The 10359-nt window shown below is 34.9% G+C and overlaps 1 protein-coding gene across 5 annotated transcripts; it reads right to left on the bottom strand.

Annotated features, from left to right (window-relative positions):
• Window positions 1-1635: 1635 nt before the first annotated feature.
• LOC124300664 (uncharacterized protein KIAA0513) lies at window positions 1636-9888 on the bottom strand. Of its 5 annotated transcripts, none has more exons than XM_046754965.1 (11): window positions 9655-9888; window positions 8239-8294; window positions 7385-7696; window positions 6583-6884; window positions 6283-6315; window positions 4579-4680; window positions 4105-4265; window positions 3461-3659; window positions 2793-3015; window positions 1942-2036; window positions 1636-1839 (listed from the first exon to the last, which is right to left on the bottom strand). In XM_046754965.1, the coding sequence occupies exons 3-11, from the start codon at window positions 7663-7665 to the stop codon at window positions 1775-1777; spliced, it is 1461 nt and encodes a 486-aa protein (XP_046610921.1). In that variant the 5' UTR covers window positions 7666-7696; window positions 8239-8294; window positions 9655-9888; the 3' UTR covers window positions 1636-1774. The 5 variants fall into 5 exon arrangements, with proteins under 5 accessions (XP_046610921.1, XP_046610923.1, XP_046610924.1 ...); XM_046754967.1 differs by having other exon boundaries at window positions 6283-6312; XM_046754968.1 differs by having other exon boundaries at window positions 3473-3659; window positions 9655-9887.
• Window positions 9889-10359: the final 471 nt, after the last annotated feature.

Genomic DNA, 10359 nt, shown 5'->3' with positions numbered 1-10359 from the left:
TTTTCCCTTTCGAGTAAAAAAATTATTCAAGTATATTTTTATCACCATATTCAAGAACAGTAATCGAAGCTTATTTAATTAAGGAATCCACAACGAATAACGAAGATAACAGACAAAGAAAATCAACACACAATATTGGACGCTGAACTTACATCTCAGCGAGTTGAAAAATTCGTGTCAACAAAAATAATGATATCGAATTTATTTGATGAAGCGTTCTTCACGTTTTGAAAATAAAAAAAATTTCCCCGTGTAATATTTCACATTTATTTTTTTTCTGTATTTGAATTATTATTCATTCGATTCGTGATTCTTGTGTTCATTGCCGAAAATCAGACAAAACTCACTACACGAAGTACGGGAAATTAATTTGTATCTGTATTTTATAAGGTTATCGTTGCGAAAATTTTAGTAGCATAATAAGTCTGGGTGACTGAGCGATAGTCATGCGATATTTGTTAATTCCACAATCTGAAATTACGGTACCGAGTCGGGTCAAGTCTTGGGGTCAAACGATGAATACGATAAAATAAAATTGGACAACTGTTGTTGCCAAAGTCGAAAGTGACATAAAAAGAACGAAGTAGAAAGTACTGTTTTAAATTTGGATTAGTAAAATCAAATCTTACTTCATTTCCATATTTTTTATTTATTTATTCATTTTTTTTTTTTATAAAATTGGAACATTTTTTCAAATTAACAGCCAAGATGACAGAAAAATAGACGTAAAATAATAAATATAGAACCATAATTAATTCTACGATGAATTTAAAATTCAAAAGTAAAAGTACGACAAGTTTCAGATTCGTAAATTGATTTTTAGAGGGCTAGAATTTTTCCCTTTAAATTCGATATTTTTTAGACGTATGATTTATGTATATTTAAATAATCAACACGTCCGGTGGAGTTTCCGAGTTATCTGCTGACTCTTAAAAAAGCCAAACCGACCATCTAGAGGTTGGTTATTATTATTTTTTTTTTTTTTTTTTTTTTTCATATTCTCATTCAATTACATATAATATAATTTGTATTTACAATATATCATTTATACATTAAATACATAATTTATCATTTATATCGTTATTGTCAGTTTTACATTACATATCTTCATAATGCTATGGTGATGATATGCTTCGCATCAGATTTATGTGTAATAGGTGTATATTATGTATAATTATATAATACTGTAAACATGCGCAGATCTCGTGTAAAGCAGCTCGTATTGTAAAATTGACTCGTTTGTGTGTTTGTTCTTTTTTTTTTTTACATATATAAATTAATCATACAAGAAATTTATCTCGGGGAATTTTTACCGTCAGTTAATACGTAAATTCTGAATTGACCTATCGGCGTTTATTTTTATGCTCGAACTTCTCATACGTTTCTGTGAAAAATGATTTGTATAGGCATTGTAAAGGTCTGAAGAATATTTGAAATTACTTATACGATAAAGCATAATTTTTTCATAATTTTTATACGTAAAGTTTGTTTAGTTTTTATTGATATTTTCTCACTGCGTAATTAGCGCTGCTTCGGCGATAAAGTTTACATTTACAAGAATTGATTCCATTTCAATCACTCGAACTCGATCATAAATTTAAAAATAAAATTCTCTGGTGAAAAATAAATTTTTTTTTTTTTTGGTGGTAAATATTTCGCGATTTCTTTATTCCGCAAACGTTTTCATCCTTCCGTGATAGAAATTTTGAAAAGATAAATTTTATGAAGACGAAATTTTTTCTTCTCACTCGGTACGTAATCGATCGGTCGATAATTATCGCCAAGGTTCCGTCTCGTCGTACATTCTCTCAATATTGTCTCTCAGCATTTTCTCTTGCTCTGTAGAAAAATAATATAAATTATACAATGAAAGCTAGGGCTTAAATTTGACAATTTTGTCTTGTTCGTTTTTTCACCTCGCTGCTCCGTCTCAAAACATACCTGACGATAAATTGGCGATGGCGCATTGTTTTCTCAAAAACTCGAGGCACAGATTTCGGGATAATCCAAACGCATGCATGTTGCATGTAAAAGTGCTGAAAAATTAAACAATGTGATAATGTGAGAACAATTTTTTTTCACGTTTTTTTAATCTCAGTATTATTAACTGTAAAACAGACTTGATATTTTAATAGCCAGGAAAAATTTGTATTGGCAAACGCACCGGGAAAAAAGATCAGTTTGAATACAAATAACGAGTTGGAAAATTTTTGTCTTGAAACAAAAGAAAGGTAAAGGGTTGGAATAAATTTTGACGGAATCAAATAAAATTTTCTCCCCAATATCCAATAAATTATTCAATGGGTTCATATAGTGATGAATTTCTTTTGTTCCAGAAACTTGCTTGTAGATTTTTTTTTACGAGTGTATATCGCACACTGAATATCTTCACTTTAAAAAATATTTTCCACAATTCCAACAATGTTTGAAATTTTTTTACTACAATTTTCTAGTAAACGTAACAAATTACACATTTCGCAGTGTGGTAATAGTACATTACGTAACAAATGCGCACGAGTGTTGTTGAAATACGATGTTGAAGCGAGATAACGTTTCGCACACGTATCAAACATACTCAATTTTCCTAAACTCGTGCGCAAAATTCGATTTTGCGCACCCAAACGAGTACGAAAAATAGTACATTTTCGCACTAGTGCGGGAATCGAATAAAAATATTTTTCTTTGCCGTGAAACTAGGGATTTTTATTAAATTTTTCTATTTTGCGTACTCATTTGGGTGTGTAAAACTGAATTTTGCGCACGGAATTAGAGAAATTATCGTCCCGGCTTACCCCAACTGCCCGAAGACGATATTCGCCTGAAACCTTCTGTCATCGGCTGCGATCGCCTCCCCAGCAAGGCTCTTGTTTCTCGGAGGAACCGGACGAGTCGCTCTTTCGCAATGAACCGCGTCAAAAAATGCCGCTGTCCAGAAACGCATCGACGTCCATATCGGCTGGACTCGAAGGTGAGTGTAAAGATATTCTCGATACGGTTCTAAACCCGGTACTTCGACTGCCCCATTAAATGAGATAAATCGGTCAATGATCCAGCGATTTTCGCCACTTAAAACAATTTCAAATTCTTCCAGTAGGTTTTAAACGGTTTCAAATGATCTCGAAACGCGATTTTTCGGTGATTTTGATCTTAATTAAATATAATAACAATTATATGCAACTGAGGCGGTATATTTTCACAGAATTGTTCTTGAAGTAGCAGGATTTTATAAAAATTCTTAGAACCGTCGACTTGAAATAAAAATTATTTCCTTTCGGTAAATTTTCATTTGAACCAAATTTCCAAGTTTCCAATTTTTCCAAAAACCAATAACTCATTATCAACCATTTACGTTATACGCATAATATTATTTCCGATTACAATTCGACGACAAAATAAAAGTGAAGTCGATTTTAAAGACAATGGATAATAATTTTGGTCAAGTAATGAAAATATTTCAAACGTTCAAACAGACCTTCGTGATAAAATGTGAAACACATGTTCATCAAACTCTTTGCCGGGGCAAAATCGTCGGCCTCGTGACACTCGAATAATGCGACAGCAAAATGCTGAGCCAGTGAGTAAAACGAACCCTCAGTTACGCAGGCTCGCGCTCTTCGCGCGTTCACCACTCTTGAAAACCAAACTCGTCCCGTTTCCGTCTGGAAAGAAAGGACGAAAATTGGTAAAAATCGTAAACCAATGTTTCTAGATTCAAAATAACCTATTATTTCCAATATATCGGTTCCAAATTCTACAATAATGTATGAAGTCAAAAAAAAAAAAAAAAAAAAGAAAATAGAAAAAAGAAAAGAAAAGAAACACGAGTCAATATCATTTTCTTTGAATCGAATGAAAATAAGTTACAATACATTATTCATTTGAGAGAAATGATTTTTATTTCATTGAAATAAATATTCTTAATCGCGAACGTGAAAATTTCATTTTATAAATAAAAAAATAAATAAATAAATAAATAAATAAACGTTAATTCATTCTGTAAATGGACATTCAATTTTTCTTCCTTCGTGGAATCAGATTTATTTATGATATATTGTAAGCTTGAAAGCGTCGTGAATTTGGGTAAAAAATATTCCAAATTCGTACCAAAACCATTTGGCCAAACTTCGCTTTTTGTTCCTGATCAACGCTGTCTGGAGTTTCGAAAAGCAGCGGAACAAAGCTCTTCATAAAATCGGCTGCTGCTTCTTCGGATTGACTGTCAGCCGACAAACTCGATGCCCATGATTGACAGGAGCCGGAAGATCCTGTCGAGATAAATTGATATAGAATGAAAGTGAAAGAATAATATCTGCGAAGAATTCCCAAATTTTTTCATCCACCGCATCTTGTTTACTTTAATTCTTGTGATTAATTGTTTCTTTTTAAATCCTCCGATGTCTGAGAAACTTGTTTTTTGGCTTTGATTTTTTCGCACACTTGGAAGGAAAACGTCGCGAGACGAAGTTTCTGTACTTTCTCCATTTCTCTTAACAGCTAGTTTTCGCGGGATTTATTTTTACTCTACACCTTAAAGAAAATTTCGAAAAAGATTTCTGCATCAGAGAAAATGGCGCTTGCCTGATCTCTGCCAGGTGCGACGGCCATCCATGTTCGAATCTAAACTCGTACTTGGTCCATAACCGTCTTGATCACTATTGGATCCGCTGCTGCACGGCAGATCTAGAAAAACATGATTTCGTTTACTCTTCGATAAAAAATATTCATCGCCACTAAACGTAGACACAATTTTTTTCACACCAGCTATTTTAGTTTTGTACGACAAATCCGTGGGCTTGTAAAACAAATAATAATGAAAAACAAAAACAATTGAAAATAATTATTCTAGTTGTGTTCTTTTTTCTGTGCAACTATCAATTATGTACAGTACAACACTATAGTGGGAAAATCTCTTGAAACTTGAAAACCAACCGCGCATGCGCCAAACAATTAAATCTCATTGGTCGGCGAAATCTTTCCGCAGCGATATTCTTGTCTGCGATGCAGGCCGGCCAACCTACGCAAGATGTATACGTTTGAATATTCAAAGAGCACAAGCGTTGAATTTCGACTGTTCTTTGAAGAATCGACTTTCCGACCCGATAACAAATGCTTTCCAAACCTTTCCGGGTCGCTGCCGCAATTATCTGAGATTCTAACCTCGAAAATTCGTATCAACCACATCGCCAGCAGAAACAGTTTGACGGCTGAAAACTCGGGATGGCCAGCCTGCGCAAACAGCCGATGAAACTCGCGCATGCGCGGTTCATTTTCATGTTTCAACAGATTATTCCGGTATACGGAATTATGCGATTATATGAACTAATGGTACCGTCAGGTCTAACAATATATTATAGCTAGGTACACGGACAGTAATTACCTGCTAATGATTAATCAGGAAAATTAGTGCTAATGTTAACAAAACGCTATCCGTTTCAGCTAACTGTGTAAAACTGGAATTAACTAGCGATACCTACCGTTCATATTTTTCTTTTTTTTTTCTTTTTAGGCCGTCAATTCGCACAAATTATTTAAACAGATTAACAGAGCCACTAAATTATTATAAAAAAGTGTTCAAATTTCAATCGCGTAGGTTAGAATAACTGTTGATTGTACTTTTGAACTACGAATAATTTTTAGCCTCGATTCGATCGTTTTCCTTTTACACGTTATAAGAAAATAAACACTTTTGAACAGTGGAGAAGCTGAAGAACAAAAAAAAAAAAAAAATACAAATTAAATAACCTTGGCACAAAATTTGAGGTTTGTTGTTAATACTTTTTTTCTTTTAAGAATAACACGGTATTAAGCATTTTTTTTTCTTCAACGAAATGTCATGATTCATCGTACAAGTAACTTGTGAATAACGAGTTATGAATTTTTTCAAATCGCACGAAGACTGCACTGAAGGCATAAAACAATAAATATATTATCGTACATATCAATATGTTGACGAATGTTAATTTGTGTTGTGTCTACTTATCGTCAGAGAAACAAACGACAGTCTACTTTTAACAATACATTCTAGCTCGTTATTGTAATTGTATAGGTATCATCTAACTAACAATAAGGATCACACTTGAACAAATGCAACGTTGCGTAATATTGCAAAAACAAACATATGAACGTGTATTCGAACGGTTTTCGCATTAGGTGTACAACAATATATAATTATTGCAATATATTTCGCAATACTTCACGACTGTGAAAAGCTTCTACGTGAAAACTGAATGAACAAACAGTGATACATCGAAAAAAAAATACCGTATCCTTCTTCTTCGTTACCTAATTTGAAAATTTCCCGGATCGTTGTTCCTGCTTTGGCAAAAATATTAACAACACAATGTAATATGCAAAGTAGAATTTTACGTATCTAATTAAAACAAAAAGGCAATCAAAAATTCATATGTCACTGGTCTCGTTGATTTTTCTCCAGATGAGATTTGATCGTTTTCCAAGTTTGTTTTTTTTTTTTTTTTTTTTTTCTAAATCTCTTTTCTCGGTACTGAAATTTCGCTCCAACCGGAACGAGCTCTTTAATCTCACGGCTGTTGGAAATCCATGTATCTTTGATAAAAATCTCACCCATTTTGTAGTGAAATTTCTCGTAAGGATCTACGCCAGTCGCTTTTATATCCTTTTCCTGCAAAGGTCCCACGCTTTCCGGCGAGCTTTCCTCGTTCTCCCGCGGCTCGTTATCATCCTCGCGCTTTTTCGCCACCTCGACGATCCTCGCGCCCGATGAATTCCTCGACGATGTGATCTCCTCGTACGTCATCCCCGGAGGATAACGCTTCAATGACCTCGAGGAGGTGGCGCTGCCTTGTCGTTCCAGCTTGTGTCGCGCCATCGCTTCATAATCCTCGTAGGACATTCCGGATCCAAACCTGCGACAAGGATCATCGAAAGGTGCCCTAAATTATGCGTTGTACTTAACGGTTATGTGAAGCAATTTTTATTTTGTAACAAACAGTGAACACTGGCTAAGAACTGTTTAAATAATTTGTAAATTATTCACCATAGTCGAATAGAAAATTTCTCAATTTGGGTAAATATTGTTCGAATAAATTAGCGACGATTTCTGGGATTCAAAACACCTCAAACTACATTGTTTGAACGGTCCTTAACCAATATTTATTTAAAAATTGCAAATTGAATCGAAAAATTACCATTCCATTGATTTTAATAAATTCATTAAATTCTAGTTGTACGTCTTATTAGAACAAAGAAAATCATTATTCGAATAAAAGAAATTGAGAAAACCAAGTACATAAATGCACTATCAACGTGTACGAAAGTAATTTCTTCTTTCAGTGTTACTATTGAACAAAAGTGCGAATGACAAGACAGCAAATTCGTTTTTCCTATCCGATTAAAATTCGACTACCTCGGGAGCCGCAGCTTCCGCCTCCGGATCTCGTCAGCTTCCTGTTTCACAGCTGGTGAAGGTCCTTGGTGCGGTGGCGATGACGGCGAGGATGGCGTCGTCGTCAATTCGCTATCCTCGAGGCTGCTGCTCAGCGCTGATCCTAACCTGCTACCCAGACCTTGAAGATACTCGCCGCCACCTCCGAGGGCAGATCGCATTGACCTCAAGGCGCCCCGGGTTCGACCCATCAAAGAACCGCCGGCGTTGGTTGCAGGAAGTGCGGCAGCAACGTCGACCATCTTCAACGACAGCCAGGAATCGGGTCGAATCCTGTGTTTTTTTTTTTTTTTTAATTCAATGTCAGGACAATACGTATTTGAATAGTCGTCGGAAAAATAATTAACCTGTATTTTTTCTCTTTCCAATTGCGCATAAATTGAAAATGACAATTAAAAAAGGCTGTAAGTGACATTTTTCCTTATATAAAACTTTGCCTTGGTACGAAAATACTTTTTTCTTTATCAAAAATTACACTTGCAGTTTTTTTTTTTTTCATTTATTTCAACTCCTCTATTCAATTATTGACTGTACGACGTGTCGAAAGAACACCAGATTTATCACGCGATACAGTTCGAAATTTATAGCAAAACACTGGAATTCAATTGCCTTGTAACATTGATCGCGATTGTTATTTTTAACAGAACTGAAAAGATAGGCGATAATTATTTCGAATTAATGTGCGAAATTCTATGCTTTTGTCAATATTCAGAATGGCGATTTAGGATGAAAATTGATTGCAAATGGTAAAAATGCCGCGTGGAAATGATCAGTGATTTATTAAAGATAAATGATCGGGAAAAACGCTCTCTTACCTGTATATAATTTCAGATTATTTACCCGTCGAAACGTCTTTCCATTCGGGATGAAACTAGAGTGGAAAAAAATTTTAAAAATTTTTTAAAAAATGAGCAAAAAAACTAGAAAACTTTGCTCGTCGGTGTAGGGAAAAAAATTAATTTATAAAGTCACAATTGGCTCTGATGCCAATTGAATTTTCTCCGGTAATTTTTCTTCCTCATTAATTGTTATTTTTAATTCCGCCGACTACCATCAGCCGATTGACGTCAATATAAGTGCGAAGTGAAAAGTAATCTTAGATAACGAAATTGAATCGCATCAAATATGCAACTGGGCCACCACATGTCGCTTATTTTCCACCATTCGCGCCCACGCGTCTTGCCTTTGTAATGTATTCTCGTGATAAGAATATTCAGCTGATGCACGAGGCGACTAACAAATTGGATACGCAATAAGCAACATGTTAGAATTACGCTTTAAATCCATCTCAAATTCCATTTAGACCGAAGACTTGAGAAATTTTATAATTTTTTACGTATTTTGAGCAGATTTCATGTCGTTGAAAAAAAATTTTGTTAAATTTTGTTCTTCATCTTCTCTGAGGATACTCTTGAAAATTAATCATGTCAGAAACACGTGAGAGAAAAATAGGCTCAAAATTGTCGAATATTCAGAATTGGTTTCTTCTCTCTCTTTTTTGTTTATTCTTTTCGTTAGAATAATGTATGCGATCCTGAAAAAAAAAATGTCGGAATGAAATTGGATTTGAGCTTTAAAAGAAGTGCTGCACTAACCGCATTGCCTTGAATGGAAAATACAGCGTACAACATAAATTTAATATCAATGTTAGCATCGTAGGTACATTCTGAGAATGTTGAACGAAGTTGAACTGCGGTTTTGGTTATGATGTCAAATCGTGGTTATCTGTAACCGATGTAAATAATCTACCAACCACTTCCTCTGTTATGCGATCAGAGCGTGCGACATATGTTTACATGTGATATAACGTAATACATATTGTAAGTAAAAACTGATATCGTCATAATGAATTTCTCTCAGAACTCGTTCGTCGTATTTAAGCTGTTATAAAATAATGTATAAAAACGTAAAAATCTACGAGAAAGTCACGACGTTGCGTTATATGCGGGTAAAATAATCGACCGATTCTTATTCAGGTGAGAGACGCATATTTTGAAAAACAAAAAGAAAAAATTATTTGAAAAAACAATGAAAGTTTTGAATTGACAGATTTTTTTTCTCCGTGTTATCCGTTAAATCTGTGCAAACAATTTATAAAACGTGCCACGATTTTCTGCCCAAGCAATCGTTTGCACATTTCAGCTTTTATGATTCGGACGAATCGAATGGTGAAAAATCAATGAAATCAATTAAATATATTTTACACCGTTAATTATCATTGCTGTACTCACTCTGTTTATTCAAAACGTGATTTCACCCACCAATCGGGAATCGATTAAGCGACCGAGCGATGGACTTGCCCTTTTCGTTTTAACAGTGTCGAGTATCACCGAGTTCTGCACATGTGTGCACAGAGATGGTGTCTCTCGATTTACTTACGCTTCCACTGACACTGAACTTATAGAACAGCAGCTGCATGCAACCGCATTTTCCCCGCCTGCCCGTAGGCAGCCACTGACAGCCACCGCCAAATTCTGCAACGCGGAATAACCGCCTCCGCATCGCCCGAATCGCGCATGCGTTATTTCGCGATCAATATCAAGGCGTTCGACCCAGTAATTGGCAACAAACCTACGCACAATTTGACGTCACGTGCGTTTTTATCGGTTGAGGAAATTTCCAACGGTTAGCTGAAAATTGACAGTTTAGAAGAAACATGTAACTTAATGTTTATTTCGATCTTCTTTTATTTTTTTTATTTTTTTTTTTTCTCACCATACGTGGACGGTTTCTGACGTAGAAATTTCTGCATTTTTCTATCGCGCGTAAAGAATCATTTTGTTTTTGAATTATACTTCGACAGTATGAATATTCCACCGTGTTACTTTTTGGAAAAATCGGATCTTTTACGGGTACGTTCAACGGACCGATATTACAGGTATGTATTACACGTCTGCCGATAAACTCGCGAATTTTGTAGTGAAAAAGAAAGGGAA

This window comes from Neodiprion virginianus, chromosome 3 (assembly GCF_021901495.1).
Source record: "Neodiprion virginianus isolate iyNeoVirg1 chromosome 3, iyNeoVirg1.1, whole genome shotgun sequence".
Classification (NCBI taxonomy): domain Eukaryota; kingdom Metazoa; phylum Arthropoda; class Insecta; order Hymenoptera; family Diprionidae; genus Neodiprion; species Neodiprion virginianus.
The sequence above is the reverse complement of the archived record's forward strand: the minus strand, read 5'-3'. Positions and strand labels throughout refer to the sequence as shown.

Coding starts and splice junctions, on each gene's coding strand:
- LOC124300664 (XM_046754965.1), bottom strand. CDS start 7,665: ATGGTCGACGTTGCTGCCGCACTTCCTGCAACCAACGCCGGCGGTTCT. Junction 6,885..7,384: donor CGGAAGCTGCGGCTCCCGAG/GTAGTCGAATTT, acceptor TCCTTGTCGCAG/GTTTGGATCCGGAATGTCCT. Junction 4,681..6,282: donor CCGGGAAATTTTCAAATTAG/GTAACGAAGAAG, acceptor ATGTTTTTCTAG/ATCTGCCGTGCAGCAGCGGA.